The sequence below is a fragment of the Melopsittacus undulatus genome, chromosome Z, assembly GCF_012275295.1.
Source record: "Melopsittacus undulatus isolate bMelUnd1 chromosome Z, bMelUnd1.mat.Z, whole genome shotgun sequence".
Lineage (NCBI taxonomy): Eukaryota > Metazoa > Chordata > Aves > Psittaciformes > Psittaculidae > Melopsittacus > Melopsittacus undulatus.
Genome location: NC_047557.1, coordinates 83897053 through 83923955, shown reverse-complemented (window position 1 = coordinate 83923955; position 26903 = coordinate 83897053). Strand labels below are relative to the sequence as shown.

At 40.3% G+C, this 26903-nt stretch overlaps 1 protein-coding gene across 4 annotated transcripts; it reads right to left on the bottom strand.

The window, feature by feature from the left end:
- Positions 1-1023: 1023 nt before the first annotated feature.
- On the bottom strand, positions 1024-26379 carry MBTPS1 (membrane bound transcription factor peptidase, site 1). 4 transcript variants are annotated; one of them, XM_005152244.3, is made up of 23 exons: positions 26327-26379; positions 24320-24813; positions 22654-22911; positions 22013-22216; positions 21539-21649; positions 19840-19949; positions 19337-19453; positions 18307-18374; positions 17578-17680; positions 16669-16820; positions 15598-15759; positions 14813-14957; positions 13535-13723; positions 12804-12976; positions 11001-11116; positions 10083-10239; positions 9162-9286; positions 7498-7575; positions 6697-6837; positions 4225-4356; positions 3612-3738; positions 2818-2948; positions 1024-1841 (listed from the first exon to the last, which is right to left on the bottom strand). In XM_005152244.3, exons 2-23 carry the CDS (start codon positions 24504-24506, stop codon positions 1645-1647), a joined length of 3183 nt encoding a protein of 1060 aa, XP_005152301.2. In that variant the 5' UTR covers positions 24507-24813; positions 26327-26379; the 3' UTR covers positions 1024-1644. The 4 variants fall into 4 exon arrangements, with proteins under 4 accessions (XP_005152301.2, XP_030907606.2, XP_030907604.2 ...); XM_031051746.2 differs by having other exon boundaries at positions 22654-22767; XM_031051744.2 differs by lacking the exon at positions 26327-26379 and adding an exon at positions 26125-26297.
- Positions 26380-26903: the final 524 nt, after the last annotated feature.

Here is a 26903-nt window from a genome sequence, read left to right as displayed (position 1 = left end):
GCATTCTTCCCCTCCAGCCATGCCCAGGGTGGTATGGGTGCCAGTGAACTGCTAAGAGCTCACCAGGACCATTTGCTGATACATACCACTTTCCTTCCTGGGCACTGCTTCTGCTCACTGACAGAGGCAGCCACCAGCTCCCTCCTGGTCTTAGGAAAATGTACTGTTACTTGCAGTGGTGACAAAAGCAGCTGTCAGGGAAACCTCGCAGTTCCACTGCAAATAAGCTATTTCAGTGATGGTAATGTTAACCAACACTGCATGGTCAGGGGCAACTTGTGCCTTTAAATAAGGGCATCCTTATTTAAACCTGCAACAAGTCATAGAATCATAGACTGGTTTAGGCTGGAAGGGGTCTTAAATATTCATGTAGTTACAATCCCCTGCCATAGACAGGGACACCTTCCACTAAACGAGACTGCTCCAAGCCCTGTCCAACACTGCCAGGGATGGCACACTGCCTTGAACTCTGTCAGGGATGGGACAGCCACAGCTTCTCTAAGCAACCCATGCCAGTGCCTCACCACCCTCATAATGAAGAACTTCCTAATACCTTATCTAAATCTACCCTCTTCCAGTTTAAAGCCACTCCTCCTTGTCCTGTCCCTACAGGCCCTTGTTAAAAGCCTCTCTCCAGGTTTCTTGTAGCCCCTTTAGGCACTGGAAGCTGCTCTAAGGTCTCCCCAAAGCCTTATCTTCTCCAGGCTGAACAAGCCCAGGTCTCTCAGCCTGTCTCCAGAATGCTCCAGCCCTTGGAGCATCTTTGATGAGTTTAACCTTCCTCCAATCATCTCTGATCAGCTGTAAGCTTTGAAGAAGGACAAACAAAAGGAGACAAGGGTTTTGGCTTTGTGACATACCACACTATGCTGTTAGTGCCATCCACGTAAGTTTCTTCTGTGCTTGCTGAGAGGCCAGTGCTCTTTGTGTCACTCCCCAGGTCATGCTCCAAAGCAAAGCCTGCAGCTTGGACTGCAACTTGTTCTCTGTGACCAGCAGTGGAAAGCAGAGCCAGGCAGCACATGTCTTTGCTTCATATAGATAACATATTTATTGAAAATCTGCTTCACCAACAACGGTGAAATCGTGACCAAAAATTACAAAAACATCATGGTAGTTGGCATTATAAAAATAAACTGCAGGAGTATGTCTCACTGGTTTATACTGGTCTACCTCATCCCCTTCCCTCCTGTCATGGTGCACGTTACTCTTCATCATAATACCATTCTAGAAAATTACATTCCATCCAAAAAAATGCACTTTTTCCTTAGCAGAGGTCCTTAAAGTGACTTTTCCCCGAACCCTCCCCAAAAATAAATATAGAAAATAGCCTCTTAAACAAATAAATTTTAGTTTGGTCAGCTTAAAAAAAAAAAAAAGGTCTGTTTTCCCCCCTCTTGGGATATGTAGTGACTAAGCAGCCATTGAAACAGTATTCAAGTCTTTGGTGGCTTCGGCTGCTTAAAGCTGCTGTTTTACGTACAGATGATCAACTGAGGTCCTTTTTTTTACTCTCCAGAAACCAAAGACTATGAGATGATGTCACATGTGGACCACTAAGACAACCTGCACTTTCACTGGGGACCATGGATGGCCCAGGAAAGCAGCTGGTACAAGGAGGTCACCTTTGGCAAGCGAAAGCTTTCACACCGAAGGCGTCTTTGGTGGGTGAACCTGTTGCATGAGCTGTGGTCGCTTCACTCGTGGTTTCCGTCTCTTTGGCCTGCTCTTTGCTTTGTTGATCTGTACCACAAAGAATGCCAGAACCACCATGGCACCAAGAAAAGCAAAGACTGGAATAGTCTGTCCTACGTCCTGGTTGTACCTGCCAGGCATTATACCTAGGAAAAGCAAAGAGGTTTGGAAGTGACTAGTGATCACATGAACGACAATGTCTTCACAGTGTTAGCACCATCTACCAAAAGACCCAACAGTAACTCTTGTTCAAAGACAAAACAGCTATTAATCAGATTACACCTCAGACAGGAAGATTAACAACTGCAGACTGATTACCAAAAATAAGGATGCAAACATTACAGGAAAGCATTTCCATCTCAACTTATTTGGGCACAAGAAAGTATAACCCAGATTTCCCCTGCAACAACAATCACCTGTTCTGCATTAGAAGGGAGATCAAACACTTGACCATGACTTTATCACTAATTTCTATTAATCACACCAAATCCTGACGCTATGAGGAAAGTGATTGCGTGCTTGCTCCAGAGACTGTGCACAAAGATGATGAGGATGAGCTAGAGAACCAGACCCTTTGTTTTTGCAGGTTACCTTTTGGCCTAGCAACTTTCATGTGAGGCTTATACACTGCTTCCAGCTGGGCCTGCAGTGCCAAGCTTGCACAGGAGAGCAGCCCACCATTAGACTTAAATCTGTTTCAAGTGCTCAGCATCATTTGTTATTGTAACACCTTGCCCAAGGCACCATTCAAACTCTTCTGAACTTTGCTCTTGTGCACTGACACATGTAATTTTAATTAGCACAAGATATCCAGCCACAGCTCCTAAGGACAGGGACTGCTGCAGACACCCGTCAGTCTAAACAGCACCGAAACAAATTTCAACAACCCAAAAATCACTCATCAAAATCTTCCTCTCAGTATGTCACACATGCTTCTGAATAAGCTATTCACATGCAAAACTATTTCTCTTACGCTGTTACAACACAGCCACACTATTATTGGCATATTTTTCACAACTGAAAATAAACATATGGCCCTTCTTCTGACTGTGCTGTTTGTTTTTTCAAAGCTTATACAAAAAGCAAAACAAAACAGTGGCTTTCAAACTTTTCAATATTTACCTCCAGGAATATCCCATGCACCACTTTCTCCAGGGGACAATGGTCTCACTTGGGGTCGGTTCTGTCGAAAACTGGGCAAAGCCACTTTATCGAGGTCAATTGACAGTAACTTCTGATGTTTCCAAAGGTTGCTAGAAGCAATTCAGAGACAGAGTTATCTGCCCACTTACTTAAGTAATGCAAGGAATTTTGCAGAAACATACAGAGAAAGTGATATTTGGAGCCTACAAATAACTCAATGGTTTGGACTCAAAAGATCCATTCTAAAGGTTCTGCAGTTTGCAGGCCTCCAAAGCTAAATTCGGATGCCACAGTCTCACATTTGGACTGGCAACTATTTCCTAACAAGTCTCCTGCACACAGACTACCAAAAGTAACCACTAGCAGCTCAGGAGACAAATACAAGCTATATGCTGACAAGTGACTTGACAAATGATATAACCAGCAGGCAGAGTTAGGCAAGCTGTCCAAGAAGCTGCTTCAGAAAACTATTTCAAAGGCATGCACTGACAATGGACGATGGACTGCAAGACCATTCACTTTAAGCTGGGATCACTCAATCACAACGGTGACTTGTGAAACTATTCTTAAAACCCTCCACTTTCATACTGTAGCAAAAAGGTGAGTCAGAATTATTCACTGAAGAGGCATTAATTTCCTCTTGGCAATCTGGTGTTTCTCTAGTAAAGGCATTCCAGCTGTCCCTTTCAAAAGCAGATGGAACAAATAATTTTTCAGCTGAACTCAAACACAAGACTTCTTGTGTAACTGTGTATGTAACCACATATACTAACCTGGGGGCAGTTTCATTCAAAGGCTGTGGTTTGGCCCAGGAAAGGTGAGGACAAGCAGGAAGGGCCCTGGGTTTAGGGTCTCCCAAGTGAGCCTCGAGCACCTTTGAGTATCGATGCAGATGGTTACCTGCAATTCACAGGACAGACAGACTGGGTTACCAAAAGACTGGTAGGATAAGAGTTACCAACATTCACTCCAGCTAAACAATGCTGCTGTCAAACCAGGGTCTCTTTACAGTAATGACAACTCATAGCTAAATCTGGGTTAGAATTAACAGTACCTTACAAAACAGTAAAACTGTACCTACAGTCATAGGCAATCCAGATTTTGCTGGCAGCACGTGAGACAAGACTGAGTGCTTTATACACACTCTGTAGCAAGTAACTAGAATGCTCCCCAGCAGAACTAGGTATCTGAAAATTCTTACTCTATGAACAGAACATTTTCTTCAATTGAATCACAACTATATCGCAACAACCTCTACAATAAACACTCTCTTCTAGGAAAACAATATGACATTGTAGAGCTCACACCAGTCTAACTCAGCCTGCCTGAGTCTTCCTAAATTCCACTCTGATGCTCTCTCAGTTGCTTGGTAATGAAGGACCTCACCTTCCATCCGCTCAGGGAGAGAGTAGCCTGCTCCTGATGGCGGGCGCTGTCTGTTTTCGGAATGGCTGAGACTTGGCGGTGTCACGCCATAAGAAGTGTACTGCAGGAGGGAATCCAGGAGCCAAAAGCAATCTGTGGATTTCAAAGCCCCAAATCCCAAAACAAGATATGCATTATGCCACATTTAAACTGGCTTATCTTTCTGTTGAGAAAGCTGTAATGACATTTAGAAGTACAGTCAGTATTTCTGGATCTTATTTTTCTCCTGCTGAAGTTCTAGGCCCAATTTTTGAAAGATGCAACTTTCAACACATACCCAACACCCCCACAACAATTCATAAACACAAACCCAGTGTGTTCTGTCATAAAATGTCTTATTTCACGTATAAATCAGGCTCTTTTGGAGAGTAGGACATAAGACAACAGGTCTCAAATACCAGGTTGTGCAAGGGCATCCAAGTCACTACAAAAATTACACTTTACAAAAATTCCAAAAATTTTTTTGTGTGGAAACACAGGAAGATGAGAGCTTCTAATATAATTTTTAAGAGGAAAACAGGGAAGACAGGACAAAATAAATACCTTGCAAATAAAAGTAAGAACAAGGTAGCGTTTTCAGTGGAACGTTATGACTCAGTTACTTTTCCAAGCTTAAAAAATCCAAATAAATGAAAGGTTTTAGCTATGTCTCAGCTAAAGCAAAAGCAGTACCTACAGCAGCTGTGGTACAAAGCAGGCTGAGAATCAATGCCACAATATACTCGATCATGGTTTTCCTTTGCACTTCAACAGCACATGAACCCTCATTCCCTCATTTTGATTCTATCCTGAATTACTACTACCTTACCCAGAGCTACCTCTAAGCATTTCAGCCAGTTAACATCACAACTCTCTAAAACTTCCAGTTGCAGGAGCAGGACAGCACCTTATCAGCTATTTCAACTACACAGCAAACTATTTTTCTCAGAACTTCTCCCCCCAGGGGCAGCTGGCTGGGAATGGGTGTTAATCTTCATAATCCTGGTGCCCCTTAAACCCTCACCTTTGATTTTTAAAGAGGTCAATCAGATTTTAAGGACTTATATTCACTAATGTTAGGAATTTACTTCAGTCAAACCCACTGATGTCTCTGTAGGAGACGTAGCTCCTGCTTCACAATTTAAAAGCTAATTTTAAAGGATTTCTTTAAAACGTTTCACTTCTTGCTTTACAGGTCACACTGAATTTCACAGCATTAAGGAGCTCACAAAGCACTGTTTTCTGTTACTTAATTTAAAGCTACATTATCTTCTCTTATACCAAGTGCTTTCAGTAACCTACAGCAAGCGCACAAGGTACTGACATGCAGCTCACTAGAACCCACCTGAAGACAGAAGGAGAAACCAGAAAGCTTTCAAATAAAATTAAAATATTTGGGAGACAAAGAAATGAGTTACAGACAGAGAGTTCCCTTAGGCAAGAGCTAAGGGACTTAAGTGTTAAATGAATTAGGCAAGGGATGGATGATATAACCCAATATTCTAAAATGTTGGTGACAAAACTTAAAGAATTATAAATGCACTTTTCATCACAAAAGGAGAATTCAGGCTGAACATTACATTCAGTGGAAATGCAGAGAAAGACCTCACTCACATACTGTATTATCTTCAGCCTCTAAAGCCACAGATCTATCAGCTTTTGCTTTATGTGTCAGGAGAAATCCAAACAATCTCTTAAAACTTAGAAAAGTCAGATCAGATAAAGTGCTAGAAAAAAGGTTTTCCAAGGACCAACCATAGTGTGTAGGCAGAGAGAATGGCTTCTCCAGAAGTCACAGAAATCACACACAACTCACACACTTGCTACCTGAAGTTGCAAAAAAACGCTTTGAAAACTCAAAGAGAAATCCCCGCTTTTTGACATTTACAAGAGCTGGTTTGTATCAAAGTAGAATAGCCCAAAATGTTGAACATTACTATAAATCCTCACAAGAAACAAGGCACACTGATGAGAAACGCAAAACGTAAGATTCATTGTACTACGTAAACATTCTGAAAATGCAACTGGGGAAAAAGTGAAGAGAAGACCTAATGGCCTTTTCACAACATTAAGTATGTGGAGCAAAAATACCCCAAAGAAGAGAAAAAACCCCAACCAACCAACAATCCTCCTCTCTCTCTCACCCTGCAAAAAAACCCACCTCAAAATCGGCCCCACATCCAAAGCTTGTGGAACAGAAAAATAGCGAAGGGGCCTATAGAGAGTGGAATGGTCCCATCTATCAGAGGGTTATTTACTTGTGGGGGCTCTTATACTGTAACTGCTCCTTACAGCGTGAAAAGCAGAGCTCTGCAGAAGTGAGATTAATCCCCAGTTAGGAATATTTAGAGTCCCTAGAAAAAGCTACTTCAGATACAGATGGGAGCTCTAAAAGCCCCATAGGACAGTTATCAGCTTAAGACAGTAACTTCTTGCATGTCAAAGCTTACACACCTTTCTGTCGATGGCTGTCATCCAAGCAGTTAGAGTCACCATACAAAACAATCCTGCCACTGCCTTCAGAAGGAACTTGGTAAAGTCCCAGAATAGGGACATTTTCAACTACAGCAGTCTCCTGCTTCAAAACTTCAAGACCTAAAGCAAAGCACAAATAAATTCCATAACCTTCAAAGCATCAACATCAATTTACCCGTAAGTTAACTCAGCTTACAGTGCATATTTAGAGTTGCAGCTATGCTACTCTTCATGTCACATATTTATGCAAAATGTTTTCAAAACCCCCATGATGTTATGATAAAAATGAAACTGCTTCAAGACCCTGACTGTGAAGTTTCCTACTGTATTAATGTTTTTCCTTCTTTTATGGAAAACAGAAGATGACCTCACAATCCGGATTATCAACATGCTCAAATGAAAAATCCTAACAGTTTCAGCCACAGGTTTAAAATCATAGCCTTCTGCCTTACAAACTGTTTCATGTTGGTTCAGTCCTTCTGCAGAATTCTATAGGACACAGTAACTTAAGAATCAGCCATCACACTGCATGCTGCTGTTTATCAGCTTACTTTGCTGCCATGCTTGCCTATTCCTACAAGAAAATCTACTATGGAACTAACAAAAGGGAATGGAGACATTCCATGAATGACAACATCTGTCCCTCTGTAACCAGCAACTGCAAGACAAATCCTGTAAACCTGCCACTTGTATCTTAGACCTTTAGACTTTGTAACTCTGCTTGTGCCTCCACTCCAAAGTTCCACTTAAAACACAGAAAAAAGACAAGGAAGCACGTACCTTGATCCTTAAAAGTCTGTGCAATGACAATGCTATCTTCTGGAAATTTTGCAATACTGCATCCTGATGCATAATTCACTGAAAGACATCACAAAATTGCAGTTTAGACTAAAAATGACACTCACTCCCTCCCTCCCCACATTTCAGTGAGCTGTTAAGCACAGAAGAAAACATTCCCAGGAACACTGCTCTAAATCTGCATATTTTGATCAATATGTGTATTCACAGAAAAGACATTTCTCAGCACAGCTTTTTCAAGTTCACCTTTAGATACTGCTTTCAAATGTTTCAATTTAGCAGACATTACCTTTTTTAAACTGAAAAGCTTGATCAAATAGAGTGAGAAATGTATTTTTCCACATTAACGGTCATTATTTATACTACAGAGAACCTGACTCCTTGTCCTGGGTTCAGCAGTAGCAGTCATTTCTTCTCCTTCTTGGTAGCTGGTGCAGTGCTGTGTTTTGACTTTCAAGCTGGGAACGGTTGCTGATAGCACCTATGTTTTTAGTTATTGCTCAAATATTTGGTTTGTCCAAGGACTTTGTAAGCCTCATGCTCTGCCAGGGAGGAGTGGAGGCCAGGAGGAAGCAGAGACAGGACACCTGACCCAGGCTAGCCAAAAAGGTATTCCATAGCACAGTATGTCATGCCCAGGATGTAACCGAGAGTTACCGGGAAGGGAGAGGAGTCTGAGGGTTGGAAGAGGTATTGGTCGGTGCTTGGTCGGGCAGGGTGGGGGTGAATTATGGGTCAGCGGCTGGTGAGGTGTTGTATTCTCTTCACTTGTTATTTCCTTTATTATTATTGTTATTGGTGGTAGCAGTAGTGATTTGTGTTATACCTTAGTTATTAAACTGTGCTTATCTCGACCCATGGGAGCTACATTCATTGGATTCTCCTCCCTAACTCTCTGGGAATTGGGGGACCAAGGGGGGGAGTGAGTGCACGAGCTGTGCAGTTTGTTTTAAATGACACTCCTTCAATCAATTTTCTTTTCACATACACTTTCCGAATGAACCAGTCAGAAGACCAAGAGATGTGGAAACAAAATGATGGAATTAACACATCAAGTGACTTGGTGAGATAAAAAGAAAGACTGGCTAGATTTAGAAAGTCAGAAAACTGTAAGATCACAGACCTGTGGTCTAACCACAAAAAAGTTTCAAGTTTGAACTTGAAACTAGTCAAACATACTAATTTCATGGGGAACAATTCAAAAGATTTCAACAACAGGAATTCATAAAACAGGATGTTGTAGTGCAGGTTTAAAGTGTCATATTCCAAGGAAAAGGGGCCTATCAATTTTCTTCCTCCAAAATTTCAAATTTCTATTTAATTGCAAAATTAAAACCAAAGGTTTCATGTTCGCAACTAATATTTGAAGTCCAGACAAATACGGACCCCAACAATACTCTTTAGAATGTCAGCACCTGGAATACTGGAATACAAGTCTAAACTGAAGACATTCATTATCTGAACTGAAAATGTTTCACATACAGTCTACAAAGGGTTCAACTTTAAGCATGCTTAAAAAACATTATAAGACCCTCTTCGTTGAATCTGAGTGGTTCCCTTGATACTTGCTCAATCTCATTCTCACAGAAAACTGATTTCTAAATAACACACTGTAGCCTGCATAAGAGATGGACTCCAGTACTCACTTTCATGATTTGCCATGCTAAAATCACCTTCATAGAGCCCATCACTGAAGGCCATATTCCAGACAGAAAGCAGATCATTGAGAGCTGGTATATTGGCACCTCCAGTATCCGGCATCCACCACTGCCTGTGGAAATGACAGCATAACATAGGTTATTAGTATACAGAATATGCTCCTAGAGTTTGTATGAGGAAAAATCATGTGCCTTCCCACAAGCAGACTTTGTCAAAGTCACTTAAATGATGAACCACATCTTACATAATTCCAGAGGTACATGTGCAGCTGTCCTCTCTGACACCACTGCTTTTGAGCACAAGTTAAATAATACAAATGCAAAGTTCTCAGTGCATTTTAATTCCATAAAAACTTCAATTTGCTAGGAAGAAATTCAGTCTTAGGCTCTTTGTTCACATGATGCAAAAACGACAGATGTGATCTACTTTTCATTTTTCTAACAAAGCAAAATGTTACGTGCTCATGAACTGCAGAACAGATTTTTCTAGCTTAACAGGAAACAGGCTGATAACTACAGTAATTATGAGGGTATCTATCACCACTGGTGACATATTGCATATTTTCACTTTATGTGATACACTGGAGTAATTTCAACAATGGATGCACAACCTGGCAATATTGTTTGCAATGCACACTTCCTGGTTTGCTCCCTGGAACACCAGCTATTTTAATTTGTCAGTCTCCAATTTCTTACTTCTTTTAATTGTAAATGTTTTTCCTGACTTGAAAAGAAGATTATATTACCAAGGGGGCCAATGTAATCATGGTAAAACAGGGAGCTATTCTCCTTAAGCTGCAGCTTATTGCATCTTGCAGTGTATCACATCTGTGATTTTTAGGGTAATATGTGCATAAAATTACAATTCTATGGCATTTTGTTCCCCAAAGAACTGACACAAATCAATACCTTGTGTTTTCATCATAAAACTTGACTTTTCTCATCACAGATGTGTTGTACCAATCACTAAACACTATAAGTGAAAGTCCATTATCGACATCCCTCCTCAGCTTGGTGATCTCTTCAGGAAAATACTCTTCCTCACTGTCCACCATCAGTAAAGTGCCTGTGTGTAAAAGCAAAACCAAGAGATGACCATGCTGTTCACTGTAACATTTACTGCCTATTCATGCTGAGCCAAGCTGTGATACAGGAGGACAATCAGAAGATTCACTGCTGATCCAAACTAAACTATATGCACTCCTAGTCAGAGGAACTCCACTTCCTACAGCAGGCTTGCAGGAGGTAAACCATTCTTCTGAAACTTCGTTTCATTCAGACCTTGAAAACTACAGCTGCATTTTCATAGACCCCTCCTTCCTAGCAGAGCATGAGACTCAGCTTTGGTCAGAGTAAACATTACTGAGCACCAACTGAAAACATCAGTGTTATCAGCGTTGCTCCCAGGCTGAAAGTCAAAACCACAGCACTGCACCAGCTCTTAAGAAAGAAAAATGACTGCTACTGCTGAACCCAGGACAGCATCATGCTTCATTTTCACTATGCCAAAATATTTTAGCAAGTACAGTTCTGCCTTTGTGGGACTGAATACAGAAGGGCTTTTAACCCACTCAGAGGTAGGTTTTCCCTCTCATTTTTTCACGACAAAGGTAGAAAACTGCCCTAATTCTATTAGACTCACAAGCATCTGCAGCAACGCTTGATACAACTAAACATCAGCATGTAAATAAGTACACCCACTGTTATATTTTTACTATCATGAGGATTTTTTTTTGCATTCCTGCAACATTCTTGGTCTTCCAAAACCAAAGCCATTTTAGGAAGAAGTTAACAGTATGGAGAACAAGGTAATTAACTCATGCTTACCATATTGACTGGCATCAAAACATGTAAATGGGGAACCAAGAACCTCAACAAAGTACCCCATGCTCCTTAGGTGCTGGTACATGTCCCTGAAGTTTGTATGGATATGATCACCATTCCTTAGGAAAAGAGAAAAGCGTGAAAACATTTAAATCTGGCATGCAGAAATCAAATGTAAATCCTCTAATTATAGATTATTTACTCATTTCCTTTCTAAAGTGTCCTTTTTTCTCAAATGAAAAACTGTAGTTTTCCAAGAGCGATCTCCTCTTTGCAAAATTATTCACAAATGACACTGGTTTTGAGTCCTACAGAGAAGAGTCAAAGCCAGGAACTGAGCATGTTCGTTACAAAGCATAATTCACGTTTGCCCTGCTCCACAGAGAAACACTCTTGCATTAAAACCAGATGCTCTTCATAGGACTTCCTCCTTGCAAAAGCTAGTAAGAACAATTTTAACTACTAACTGGAAGAAACTCACAGGATCATCTGTAAATAGTTACTGAAATTCAGCAGAGAGTTTCTGTCCTTTTGTCATACCTGTACGGCCCAAATACCTTTCCAAAACCTATGACATGGTCACTGACCCAATTAATCCTTATTCACTGTTGCGCGATTCTTCCTATGGATGCTTTCCTTCTCCATTTATGAAAGACAACAGGGCAGCGAAGCCTGTACCTGCTTCAAAGACAGCCCCCCTTAACAGACAAGGGGTCTCACAGAATTGTAGACTGGTTTGGGTTGAAAGAAACCTTTAAGCTTATCCATTTCCAACTCCCTGCAATGGTACAGGGACACCCTCCACTACACCAGATTGCTCCAAGCCCCATTGAACCTGGCCTTGAACACTGCCAGCAAGGGGGCAGCCACAGCTCCTCTGGGCAACCTGTGCCAGGGCCTCACCACCCCTCACAGGCAAGAATTTTTTTCTAATGTCTAATCTAAATATCCCCTCTGTCAACTTAAAGCCATTATGCCAACTCAATATACCTCTTGGCATGTATGATTTAAAGAATCTAGCCTCTACATGGTATTGTACATTAGTGAAAATTACTGACACCAACCACAACACAGAGAATAAAGGTGGTCCCAACAGTCCAGTCCTAGATTTGTATCAGTGAGAGCAGAGCAGAGCCCCAGCACACACCATCACATTCAGTCTTTGGCTCACTACATGCAGAAACTTCAATACTGACATCCTGCCTGTCAGCACCCAGGGACACACACAGCTTCAATGGGCATGGACACCTTCCACTAGAGCAGGGTGCTCCAAGCCCCACCCAGCATGACTTTGAACACTGCTGGGGATGGGACAGCCACAGCTTGTCTGGGAAACCTATGCAGTGTCATAGTGAAGAATTTTTTCCTAATGCCTTACCTAAACCTAGTCTCTCTCAGCTTAGAGCCATTCCCACTTTCTTCTTCAGGATTTAGTACTTAAAACTTCTCATGGGTTGTTTTTTTTTTTGATAAATGAATGCTGGAGTGGCTAATGAAGTGCCTCCCTTAACTTCCTGGGAGAAATTATGGCAGAAAGGAAAAATGCTGCACTTTGAAAGCCAAACAAAAATCTCACTGTCTTCAATGTGTATTTTAAAAAGCTTTTCATTTCACGTGAGTAAAACCATAGAGCACAGCAAAACTCCTGAACTAAAAGCCTGCTGAGTCCATGCGCTTTTTATGGATTTCCTAGAAAAACTAATCCCATGCCACACTGAGTAAGGCCAGAGCACTCTGGCATTCAGTAAAGTTATCCCATATCATTAACACAAAAACAAGAAAGTTTATACAATCTGAGATAAATACCAATCTAATGGATCATTCTTCATCCTCAAATTATCCCTGGGGAAGTACCCTGGTGGATAACGGAGATTATGATATTGATCCCAAAGGACTCGCTTACTACGAGGTGGAGTAGGAATTATCTTCACTTTTATTGGAAGCTTCACCGTTGAAGTCTGCTCTGCACCATTCTTAGACTGAAGGACAGAACAAAATACAGTGAAATCCTTTTTCCCCCACAGGAACATTCACCAGTTAACTGTGGATTGTAAAAGACCAGTAAAATAGAGGTATCAAATCTACTTTCAGTCCAGTACCAGTTCTGGAGACAGAAAGATGACTTTTGCCTTAAATCACCACTGCAATTTTTCTGCACTCAACATTTACTCTCAGAACATAAAATACTTAAAATGTTACAACTACAATCTCATTCAGTCAAACTTCTCAGGAACAATTAAGCATAGTTCCAGAAGAAATGTTAAAGTAACCTCTTTATCAAAACACATTATTTATAATTCACAGTAATTATAAATTATGAAGTCAGTTTCTAAGTGAGGTTTTTTGATTCTAAAGCATATTGAATTTGCAGGTTAATCCTGCCTCAACCATAAAGACCATGATTTATACTTTTCAATTTCCTAACCCCAATCTAACCTACACTTCAAATTATGGGACCACAGCATCCCCTTAAAAGAAGGTACTTATATATTGGGAAGCAGTTTTACCAATTATTAACAAGTATGTGCAGAACTTACTTCATTTTCTGCAGGAGACGATATTGTGATCATAACATGACCTTGAGCAATGCCCTCCCAAGATGCTGCTTTCTTTGCTACAGATATAGAAATTGCTAAGTATCCAGACCAGGGCCACAACACAGGGGAATAGGAAAAAGCCACTTCAATATTATCCCCATTTTGCGGGAGATAGGGTTGCCAGTCTGGCTGTGAAATGGAAAATACAAAACATTGGCAAAACAGTATTGGCAGTCACAAATTTTTGTACATTCTGTATAAAGAAATAACAAATCTCAGCTTTCCTGAAACTGAAATTTTAAAATGACCACAAAGCCCAAAAGATTGGTGGTATGTCAGTGAATTAACCTAATTGTGACAGCCTTAACGATCCAGACTATAGGCTTTTCAGTGGCAAGGCTTTCTAAGAAGCTATCCGAACAGCATGCTGCCTAAGCGCACTTCTTTTAATGTTTTCGGGTGCTGTGCAAAAATTTATTGCTAAGAACACAAAATTTCCTTTCAGTAATAAAGAGAGCTAATGCTGTAACAGACACAGGCAAATTAAATCAGCTGTGCGCACTACCACAAGCTAATGATGTTGGATAAGAGCTGCAACACTTTTTAATATAAACTTAAATCTAAAACAGACCTCAGGATTTGCAGTAAAATGTTGAAATTAAGTTTGTGTACACTGGCTGGAGCTCTGGGATAGGTGCCTTATTTAACTGGCATGAATTCCCAAATGTGCTCTACATTTAACTTACATAAAGCTTAATTAAAAAATATATATCATTAAAAATTTCTCTAGTTAACCAACACACTCAACCTCAGTGGTGTAAAAGAACAGGTTTTGCAGCAGATCTTGGTTAAGTCAATACATTCAGGTCGTTCTGACCTATGGAAGAAACATGATCTGGAATGTCTTCACTGAGACTGCTTATGCTTCAGACCACACACACAAAAAAAAAAAAAAAAAAAACACAACCCCACACAGATGAAGAAAGTCTTTCCAGAAGATTTTAAATGCTATCAGAGATTTCTTTGTATTCTCTAAGCACCTGTCAAACCAAACTGGTTTTACAAAGACAAAACGCTGCACGCCCCTGAAACCAATGCACGGCTTGAAAACTTGTAGACAGGTCATGTTGACAAATCTTACTAACCAGGGTGCATCCTTTAAAATCAAACATTTTGCATCTGTTCCTCTCAGCAGTAAGAAATCTGATTTATTTTGTGAAATTCGTAAATGTTTAAGCAACATTAATAATCAGGACTTGGAACAATGTTAAGTCTTACCTTGTCTACAATTCTCCCAGTGACTCCCATACCATTAAGGATAGTAACATTAACAATGGTTGGCATCCCTCCATAATATATGGGCTGAGAACAATAGGGCCACATGTAGGGACATTCCGTCAGGTCAATATAGCTTGGACTCAAACTACAGGGTGAAGGAGGTAAAATTGAAAAAAAAACCCCAACAAAAAAAAACAAAAACCGCACATACACACACAAAAAAACCCCACAAAAACAAAACAAAACCAAAACAAATAAACAAAAAAAACCCCAAAAACCCCAAACCAAACCCAAAACCCAGAACATGCCACTATACGTAACAATGAAAAATATACAGATAAAACATGCCATAGTTACTCTATCAAGATTTCCCACCTTGCTTCCCAAATCTGTCCCAAAATCTCTCTTCCACTCTAATTTTTAAGTATTATGAAAAAAAATTCACACACAAAACCCACTTTTCAGCACTGTGAGAATGTTCTTATTCTCTAAAGTTTAAGTACTTTTCCATTATGTTCTAAGTTACATTATTCATAATATCTGAGTCTAGAAGAGAAAGAAAATTTAGCTCTCACAGACACTTCATTCCCCTAAACTGCAGAAAAATACTTGACTTTTCACCCATTTTGCTGTCAAAATTCACACTTTAGGATTACCTAAGACCTGTGCTAGTTCTTTGTTGCATAAGCACAGACTGCTCAACTAAGTAACACATGCATCACCTGCTCTTTGAGAAATAAAGCAGATTATAGTCTATCATTGATTAATTAAGGATTAAAATTAACCTGGCCTGTGGTTTATAGCTGTTGAGGATCTGATAAGCTCTCAGAAGATCCAACTTGCCATGTCCTTGTTCAAACATGTTGACTCCAGGAAGTCTACGTGCTGACGCAATAAGTGCCTGCTTCATACTTGCTGGATTCACCATTTCACGCTTCTGAACTGTGCTGAAGTAGGAAACAACAGATCATGTTAGGTGGCTTTTATTCCACTTTCTAGCTAGTCTTGTTTACCATTGTGCCTTAACAGTCATTTGATGTAAAGAAAATGCAATCAAAAATTACTGTTGTAAGTAACATCTTCTGTTCATATTTGTGTATTACTTGATATCTCACTGAATAGCTGAGAAGAGTGGCAAGTTTCTGACATATTTGTCTTAAAAACTAATATTGCATTAATTTATCTCATTATAACATGATCCATTACCAGCAGTCGTTATAATCAGGACACTACCTTTAAATGCTAAATAAAGCATTCTGCAAATCAAAGCCTCTGTGCCTCGAAACTTGCTGGTATCTTTTGCAAACCACTTTATGGAAGAAATGTGATGATGACTTAGAAATTCTGGCATGTTTCTCAAAAAGGTTCATCTCCTCCTTATGTAGCAGCAACAACAAACACAAAGTACAGCTCTGCAACACTCACCTTCCTTTCAAGTTCTTCAGTGTGTAACAGATGACCTACACAACCGAATAATAGCCATAAACCCCTAAATCCCATAAAATTTATAACTTTAGATAATTAACTGCTACAGGCGCCTACTTTCAGCAGTTGCTCTTCTACAACACTACTGACAGAAGCTCAGCAACTCAAAATGATTAAAAAATGTGACAAAATTCTCCCTAGGTATATTTTAAAGACTATTATCAAATAGGCAATTTCTCATTTTTTTCTCAGGAAACTTAAGAGCTAGGTAGACACAGTAATATCTCAGGCAGAAGAAACAGAATTTTATCCTCTGAGTTTGTTTTTCTACATCTGAACATAATTTAGTTTTATTTGGTGGGTTCCTTTACAGGGCCTTTTATGACCCTCCTGCATCATTATCTTTTTAGAGATGTTTATTTAAGCCTTACCTCACTAACAAAGTAACAGCACCTGCCACCACAGGAGATGCTACGCTTGTCCCAGAGAGAGAGCGGCATCCACCTTTCATACCAGAACCTCTTACTCCAGAGCCGTAAGTAACAATATCAGGCTTCACTCTACCGTAACCTCCAGGCAGCTCCTGTGAAAGAAAATGGATGGATTATTGCCCTAATACATAATGAATACTGGTTGTTTCATTTGGCCACTTAAACTAATTACAGACCATTCAGAAGTAAAACTACCAACAAAATTAGCCAAGATTGAGCATCACAGAATAGCAACACCGAAAGAAGGCCTCAATTTGTTTATGACAAGTTTTAGTGTTTCAGTAGTAACATTACTGCCAATTACTCTAGTTATCTATGCTAAGGATGAAACTACTGACAAAATGATAACCGCATTGCTACCTGGCTAATGCAGCACAACCAGAGATGCAGCACAACCAGAAACATGTAATAGTCTCTTTAATAAAAATCACAATGCTACCTCATCTGAAATCAGTACCCATTACCTCAGTTCAACACGACAAATGCATGCTTGTTGACATATCATCTGGAAATCCTAAGATTTTTAAACTAAAGGAAGGACAACAGGCCTCCAGTTTTGCAGATTTAATTATACATGTAAGTCCTCACTGTAAATCAAAAGGTACTGGGTATTCTACATATACATGAAGAATGTCAATATTACCCAAGGCTAATGAAAATCCCTGTAAAGAACATTAAGCTTCTTGCTTAAAGACTTACAATCTCTATCTGATCTTTGATAAAATCTTTTATCACTGGTTACTCCAACACATATCATCTGCACAGGATTACCCCTTCAAAAAGGCCACCTTTCCAAGGCCTTTATTTTGGATGCAAATGTGGCTGACCACAATAAAAAAAGAATCTTACCCAAGTGGTCATTCCCCTAGATGAAAAGCGAGCTATGTTATCTTCAAAGTCAATGCCACCCACCCCAATCACATCCATCTGGTCAGCAGGGTTATTTAGAGTCCTAGAACAAGTTGGGAGATAGGAAGACAAAAAATAAAACCAACAAACACCAAAATCAAGACACAGTCATAAGTTTAATCTTGATAATGGACATGCTGCCCTCAGGCTTTTGTTAGACACTCTTTTTAACCTTCACAGAAACAAATTTTGGCCCTGTGTGATGCAGTTACATTTTAAATGCAGGAGCAACTTTTCAGGCAGTTACTAACTCAATAACTAACTCAGTAACTACTAAACCACATATCCTGAAGACAAAACAAATCTATTTTTAAGCACTTATTTTAGAAATATACCACAAATCATTCTGGCTTGATCCCTTCTATATTCCTTAAATCCAAGATGAGTACCCAAAGATGACTGCTCAAAGTAACAGGGAAATGACAGCTGGAAGTACTACCATTCTTCTTTTACTGACTTTCCACTGTTTCTGTGAAATATATTCAGCCAAGTACTTCACAAATTGCTGAACTACTGCAGCAAATGGTAAAGACAGTAGAAAGAGTTTGAGTCACTTTCTATAAACAGATTACAGAAAACAGGAGGGAAAACTTCCTGACCAAATACAACTACTTCCAAAAGCATATAATAAGGTATTTCCTTTCCTTTGAAGTGGTCACTGAAACTTACCCATACAAAGGGCCATCATTGCCAATAGCAGAGACCATGATGACATTGTTAGCTGTCAGTTCCCATACCTACAAAAATGTTTACAGTAAGGCTCTACCATCAAGAAAGAGGCTTTTCTAAAAAGTATACACTCCATGGAGCTTGACATAAGCGAACAATTAGTTGAACCTCTCTTTCTTACTAAGATTTATAAAATATATCTTACTGGTATAAGTCAGTATTAAGCTCCAAACTTTCTTAAGATTATGTGACCAATAACCCAGCCCCAACAGCAACACTGCTGATAGCTCGTACTCAGGTTACACCAAAGATAAAACTCCTATCCGTAACAAAGCACTCCAGCTGCTAAAGTCCAGTTCTTCTGATCCCTTCCAGTAATAACCTGGGAAGAGTAGTGAAGTCACTATCAAACTATATTTCAATGCAGGTTATCATTAAAAAAATTAAGAATTTCTAAGCTTGAAATCCCTTAATTACCCTTTACAAAGATAATTTACATTTCAAAAAGGATAAAATCTTATTCATTTAGTGCTTTTGAAGGACATATCAACAATCCACTTATTTTTTAAGAAGTTAAAAACCTAATTCCATTCTTAACCTGAAACACATTCTTATCACATTTTACCTATTTGTTCTTAAAGAATTTGCTACTAAATTCACACTATATATATTTTTACCATGAAATAAATCAACCATGCTGAGATTAAAAAAACAAACAGAAAACAATCAAAGTGAAACAAGGAGGATTTCAGTTAAGCTTCTTCTAATAAGGACCTACTTAGTTGCCTGTACTTCTAGCAGTACATACAGCATTTTGTAAAAGGACATTTTTTCCATAATTCTTCATTCCTGAAACATATTCCTAAAAGCCTGTACACTTTACAGAATTTCTCTCATGCAAATGAAACTCCACAGAAACTGTCATCATCACCAGAATCTATCAGGGGCAGTGGCAAACAAGTAGTTCTGCAAGTACAGCATTAATGTGAGGGGTATAAAGACCATAACTAGTTCATTTCCTCGTACTAACTTTGTCAACAAATGGATGATCCATGAAGTCTGGCCCACCAATACTTAGATTCAATACATCTATCTTCTTTAAAATTGCATAATTAAAGGCATCCAGAAACCAAGATGTGTATGAGACCTATGTAAAAAGAAGAGGGGAGAAAAAGCTATAATTGGAAAATCCGGTGATTCTGTGACAATATGGACTTCAGAATACAGACGGGAGAAACACCACCAAAATAAAGCACAAAAGTGTAAGCAGTCTCCTAGTATTTCTAGTGCTCAGCTCATTTGAGTGATTACTCAAACGCTATGTTTTTTTTATGTTTTATGTTTGAAAAATATACCAGATTTGGAAACTGTAAGACATCTTGTAGTAAATCACTTATAAATAGAAAGATTTATTCCTCCCACTTATCAAAGAAAATATGTCAACATTTGTAAGTACTTGCAATATTCCCAAAGGAAAGGATTACTACAGCACTAATATGGAAAAGCACAATTGAAACACATGTAAATAGCTACCTGGTTATTGGTGAACACTCTAAAAATGTGCAGTTCTGCATTTGGAGCAAATCCCTGGCATTCTCTCATGCTGGCTATCACACCTGCTACAAAAGTCCCATGGCCTAAGCCTATGACAGGAAGAAGGAAACAAAATAAAACATTGGAAGACAAACCTTTCCATTGTCCAGGATTTGTACTGTTCAACACATCCTACACAAAAAAAATCACATCAATCTAACAGACTTTATAACAAACTGCAAACACTGGGTTTAGTCCTAGTCTTTCTGTATCACGTTTTGCTGCTGGGTTCAGTGGACCAGAATTTCCAGTCTGTGTAGCCACACAACCAGCTGATGAAACTCCAAGTGATAAGCTCTCCAGTCTATCCACTCCTGATTGCTACCAATGAAAACAGGAGCCCTGCAAAGCACTCATGAAAGAAAATGCTATTTTGGGTAATACAAGTCATGAGGCCAATGCATTTTTTTGTAAACTTCTTAAAAGATTTCTATAACTGTATTTCATTAAGGATTAGGGACTGTAGTGACAGGAGAAGGTGGATGTGCTCAAATTTAAACAGGGGAAGTTTAGGTTAGATATAAGGAAAAAGTTCTTTACTGTGAGGGTGGTGAGGCACTGAACAGGTTGTCCAAGGTAGCTGTGAATGGTCCACCCCTGGCAGTGTTCAAGGCCAAGCTGGACAGAGCCTTGGGTGACACAGTTTAGCGTGTGCTGTCCCTGCCCATGGCAGAGGGTTGGAACTAAATGATCTTAAGGTCCTTTCTAATCCTAACTATTCTATGATTCTATGAACAATGAAATAAGAAAACACATTTTTTTTCCTCTGCTCAAAAAATAATTTAGCTTTTGCTTTATTTAACTGCATACTTTATATTTCTGCCCTTCAAATCTGCCTGTCCAGCAACCATCTGGGCTTAGAACTAATAGAAAGTGCTACCAAAAGCAGCTGCTGCAATGCAAAGAAAACGTAATGATAAATCTACAAAGGTGCACAAAAGACTAGCAAGATATGCAGATACTCTGAACTCTAAAGAGATTAAATTGCCAATTGACTCACTGACCCAGGCTGCATGAAGTTAACAACATATGAAAGCATAATGTCATATGGGCAATACGGGTCAGGGCAAGTTAAGGTCAACATACAAAAAAAAGGAACACAAACATAGTGCAGAAAATACAAAGTTCTTTGGTTGTTGATGGGCATGAGCACAATGATTGTTGATAAGAACTATACAGATTAGAAGAACTTTACAGGAAGGTGCCAAAACTGTGGTTAGTTTGAGACTGCACAGTAAAGAAGGAAAATGCTCTCTCTCTGTACGGAAATATGCATGCACTGGAAAATATCAGAATACACAAAAAGGAAAGGAACAGCTTTGTGGCATTTGCTCTCACCACCACCGGCTCTGACAATGTATTTATGCCTGCATAGTGTCTTCTTGCCTTGACATTTTTCAAATGCTATGATGAAATGCCACATGTGATCCAAAGGAGATTTATGCAACAGCCTCCTGGGACATTAACACTCTTTGCTGGATATGGTATGACTACAAAGTGCCCAGGAACCTATAAAATTAAGCTTGAAATCTCAAGATACACAGTTCAACAGATGTTAACATCACAGCAGCAGTTTTACAATGGAAAACAGAACACATCAGTGTCACAAAGAGCTGGACAACTGTGCACAGTAACTCACCGTCATCCAAGGTTCTCTCATTAGTCCAGTTTGTTCTCTCCTTCACATTTTTGAAATGTGGATGTTTCTCACTCAGACCAGTGTCAAACACAGCTACTTTTACACCAGCACCTATAACAGAAAAACACTTTTTCTGTTTCAGCTTTGCAGCAAATTAATCTATCAGGTTAAAGAGAAGTTTTGTTTAATGTGGTGTGCAACTTACAAGTTCAGTTAAGTTACAGATCTCAAACAGAACTTACATTCCAGCTCAGAAATTCAGCCACAGATCATAAATACAACCAATTTCTCAGTATACACACACAGAATAGCACTCTCCAAGTATACAATGCGTCTCAAAACAAATTATTTCTCAATCTTTCTGGAACTGGCACCCAAAAAGAGATTAATACATAGGAGTCAATTAGCCTCTCCTCACACTTCCCTTGTTTCTCAACAAAGCTGACCATTCTAGGCCAACAGACAATACCATACCTGTGTAACCCATCTGCCAGAGGACATCTGCCTGCAAGGTCTGAGCAACTTGGCGAGGGATAGCTCTCAGCAAGCGCCTGCTTGAGTGTCGACCTGTTGCATGCCAGAAGCCAGACCCTAAAGAAAGACTTGCTCTTCTCAAGGGACGAGATGACTGCCACTTCTGAGTCCATCTGGTTTCATTGCAGTGCAACACTGGATCAGCTATGTAGAATTAGGGTGAAGAACAGAAAAAACAGTATAAGGAAAAACACAAAAGACTGTATTTTACACAAATATACAAACAAAATACACAGAATCAAAAATACACAAAACAACAAAAGTTTCAAAAAACAACTATTGATTTTCTCTAATCAAAGGCAGTACAAGCTTCTGTTTCATCTACTATAGATATCGTGGACCATAGTCTCAGGTAACTGACTGCCGCAAAAGAAATGTTTCTGTGTTGTAGATAGAATTGTTACCACACTTTAGCAAAGGTATGACAAGACCCTGATAATTTTATAGACAAAAGAATGGATTTCCGTAAAAGACACCTGCAGGCCACTTCTCATTTGTGTAATGCTAAGCTGATTGTCTGAAATTAGGCTGAGACACTTCCCCAAAGCAGATCTCATGAAACCACACAGAAAATTACTTACACTCTGAATATTTGAGTGCTCGGAAGACCTTCCGCTGAGGTGTTACACGCTTGATGTTTGGGTGATCTTCAAGTGTCAGTACTCCATCTTTCTGCTTCTCATTGATCTGAATAACTTCAAAATCACTGGGATAGTCAGTGGCTGGATTGTTGCGAGGTACAATCCTCCAGTTCTCAATATCGCTACTTTTTAATGCACTTGAAATAAATTTACTTCTAGCTTTAGCTGTGAAGTATCCATTAAAAGCCACAATATACTCTGAAACAAGAGCACAACTTATCAGAACTGATTATTTAAGCAGCTTACTCATGAATTCACATCACAAAGGTCCAAATACTTATTTTTCTTTTTCAAGAACAATCACAGTTTGAGGCATTTGTCTGTTGCTTTTAGAAATCTGCAATTTATGTCTGCACTATGTTGTTTTGGGTTTTTTCTTTATCAGGAAAGCTGCAACATATGATCAAAACCTTTGAAAGGAAGGTAGAATTGTAACAGAAAGGTGAAGCATCAGGGGAGCAGTAGAAAGAGAACAGACTTACTGTTACATCCAGCAGTACAAACTGCTTCATTAGCATAGAATCATAGAATGATTTGGGTTGGAAGTGACCTTTAAGCTCATCCAGTTCCAACTCCCTGCAATCGGCAGGGACACCTTCTACTATACCAGGTTGCTCCAAGTTCCATTGAACAATGGGGCAGCCACAGCTCCTCTGGGCAACCTGTGCCAGGGCCTCACCACCCCTCACAGGCAAGAATTTTTTTCTAATGTCTAATCTAAATATCCCCTCTGTCAACTTAAAGCCATTATGCCAACTCAATATACCTCTTGGCATGTATGATTTAAAGAATCTAGCCTCTACATGGTATTGTACATTAGTGAAAATTACTGACACCAACCACAACACAGAGAATAAAGGTGGTCCCAACAGTCCAGTCCTAGATTTGTATCAGTGAGAGCAGAGCAGAGCCCCAGCACACACCATCACATTCAGTCTTTGGCTCACTACATGCAGAAACTTCAATACTGACATCCTGCCTGTCAGCACCCAGGGACACACACAGCTTCACTGCAGGAACTTTACATGTACCTGAGGCAGTAAGTGGACACAGGGTAAAAGTATCCTACTGCTACCCTCTGCCATCCCCGCAGTGACCTGTGCCTCACTTTGTCTTTCATCTGCTCCCTTCACAATTATCTTCACAATCTCTCCATAAGTACATTAACACTTCCACACCTCTTCTTGAACAAACCCACATAAATTTCTTGTATTTCTCACCCCTTCAAGGCCCACTTGTGGTTACATTTCATAAAAAAGCCTCAGTGATACCACTGGCTAGGTCAAAACAGCTACTGAACACACCAAAGTGAGGAGGCTTGCCCACCTGAGCATTCCCACTCCATTTACACTTTTAATATCCTTTTTACTTCCTCCTCTCTTCCTTCTCTTATTCTCTGAGTCTTGTTTCCAGTTAAACCAAGAACCTTTGACAAAAATGTGTTTCTCTCTTTGAATAATGAGAATTTAGCAGACAATATGCTTCTACACAAACTCAGAATGTTACAATTGCACAAATATCACAAATCAGTAAAATACACTCAAACTTTTCATGGATTTGGTTGTTTGTTTTTTTTTTTTTTTTTTTACTGCTTAACTCTTATTACCATGCTCTACGATTGTTGAAGTGAAGTCCACCTTCAAAGCAAGGCGAGAACATCCAGGACATATGTGAGCTTCATGAGAGGAATTCTCTAGTCTGGTACTGAAGTGTTTTTTGCCACAGAGTAAAATAACAACCAGAACAAACCACATGTTTGCAAACTTCATGGTCACAGGAGAAAATGGTTTCATTCCAAAAATTCCATATATTCAAATCACAATTTTCTTCTTTATAAACTAGTTCATTTTTGTTTCAGTTAATGTTGCTGTCACTGCACTGATCAATTGGTTATTTCTTAAAGCTGTGTCCAAAGTAAGTTGAGATTTCATGGTCTTCTGAGGTAAAGCCTAGTAAACAGGCTCATTTCTTTCTCCGTTTCTTCTCCATTTTGTATTAAAGGATTCGGTCACTCACGATGTGGTAGCTGAGTCCTGTACACCATTTCTGATGGCAAAGTTAACTCCCTAGAAGAATTAGCAAAGCTGATTGCAAGCCAACCTGTAAGGCAGGGCAATAAAGAAAACAATTAAGAGTTGTGTTTGTGCAACTGTAAAGCCTGAAAAACACAAAAGACACCTTTTGCAGTTAGTATTAGAAATAATACTGAAAGAGTTGTTCTTACGCTTCATTTAGTAATTTTTCATGAATAGCATGGTAGCTTTTTTGCCAATTAGAAATGGGGCAAATAGAAATTTTGCTAAGGTACATCATTTTACACAGTGAGAATCAGATTCAAACCCCAAGTCAAAGCCCGGTAAGGAAAAGAGATACTGCAGAAAGCAAACATTCAGTTCCTGCACTTGAAAGAAGTCTTTCAAATTTTCTTGAGGTGGAATGTGTATTACTACAACATGGGCACCTGAGAAAATAAGAGCTGGGACTACAGATGTAGTAATGTGGAATTAAAGGATAGCGTAGAAGGTGTTTCTCACATGGAGGGGAAGCCTCCATACTTTATATTTCAAGGTGAGAGAAACATTGAGGAAAAATTGTAATATTAGCAGTTTTTAAAATTCCAAATATTTAACCAGCAACTGGTATGTAAATGGCCATTAAAACACAAATAATAAGCAATATTCATCTGATCTATCACAGCACTTGGAGAAGCAGAACTATACATCGCTACATGACCAGGACTGAAAAGCAGGAGCCTTCTGAAGGCATTCACACTCTTAGGAGAAGGATGGGCTGAACCCGTAGCACTGTTGCTGTTGAGTCTGCATGTGACAGCTGTTGACTTTTATTTAACTCCATCTAGGATTCCCATGTATTTCTTGGATGGAATTCCCCTGTAGTTCTGACATCTTGACAGACTGCGAATTGCTTGTGATTAAAAAGTTTCCTCTTCATCCCTAAACTAGGCACTGCTACAGTACTCCTGCTCTTGGCTAAGCTCTGCCTACCTTATCACTTCATTTGTTTATAAACCTTAAAGCAATAAAACATTCAACTACACAAACGAGCAAAATCCTTATAGCTGACTGTGCGTAAGCATCATGATGAAATACAGAAACTAGAAGCAAAGGGACAGCACGTTCATTTGTTCATTCTGTGTAACAGACTTACTATGTGGAGCTGGACAAGTACTGAGCTTTGCCCAGCCTCTGAGCAGCTCCGCTCGGAGTTACTCTGGTGGAGCCGCGGTCCCGTTCCGGGAGCCCTGCCCATGCCAAAGACGGGGCAGCCACTCCCGACCACCGCGCAGCCACCGAACGAGTACCCTCACTTACACCGTGCCCGTTTCCGCGAGTCGCCCGCGCCGCCCCGGAGAGCGCAGCCGCGCGTACAGCGCCGCCGCTCCCAACTCACCCCGCTCTAGGGAGAGGCTGAGGAGGAGCGGCAGCCGCCCGGGGCCAGGCGGCGGACGAGGCAGCCCCAGAAGCGAGAGGAAGCAAGCACGGGGAACGGAGGCCAGATGCTGCAGGCCCCGCTCTGCGCCTCACACCACTTGGCGGCACCACACTACCCGCAACCTCCGCACGCAGCAGCAACGCCGCGGCCCCGCGCTCACCATGCCACCGTCACCCGGCCCGTCGCCGCCATTTTGTGCACTGTTTATCACCGTGTTCTCGCGAGAGCCCCTAGCCTGCACTGAGCGGACAGGCGTAAGGGGCCGCGCTGAGGGAGGCGGTGCTCGGGGGCTGGGAGAGTTTATGTGGAGACCGGGTTGCTCGGGGGTAGGTAAGCGGAGTTTTAAATCCTCCTGCGGGATGGGCTTGAGATGCGGATGTGAGCGGCGGGCACGAGTCGGCAGGGGCCGACGGGCGTGAGGGAGAGGTGGAAGTAGAAATGTGCTGCAGCTTCACTTTTCTCAAACTTCGTTTAAGCCCTTGCTAAAAACAGGTGTATTTGTTTAAATCCCAATTGCAAGCAGGCATAAGGAGTTATTCGCAACACTTCATACGTACTTTTATACTTAATAATTCAAGCAAATAGCTTCCAGGGCCAGCCGAGGCTGGGGTCAGCCGCAGCTGACATGAGGTGAGTGGCAGACCAAACCTTTGTATGGGTCCCTGCAGTGATACCTCTCCTTCCTTCACCCCAAAAAAACACTAAGAATATGGTGAGGCAGTAACACAGCAGAATCA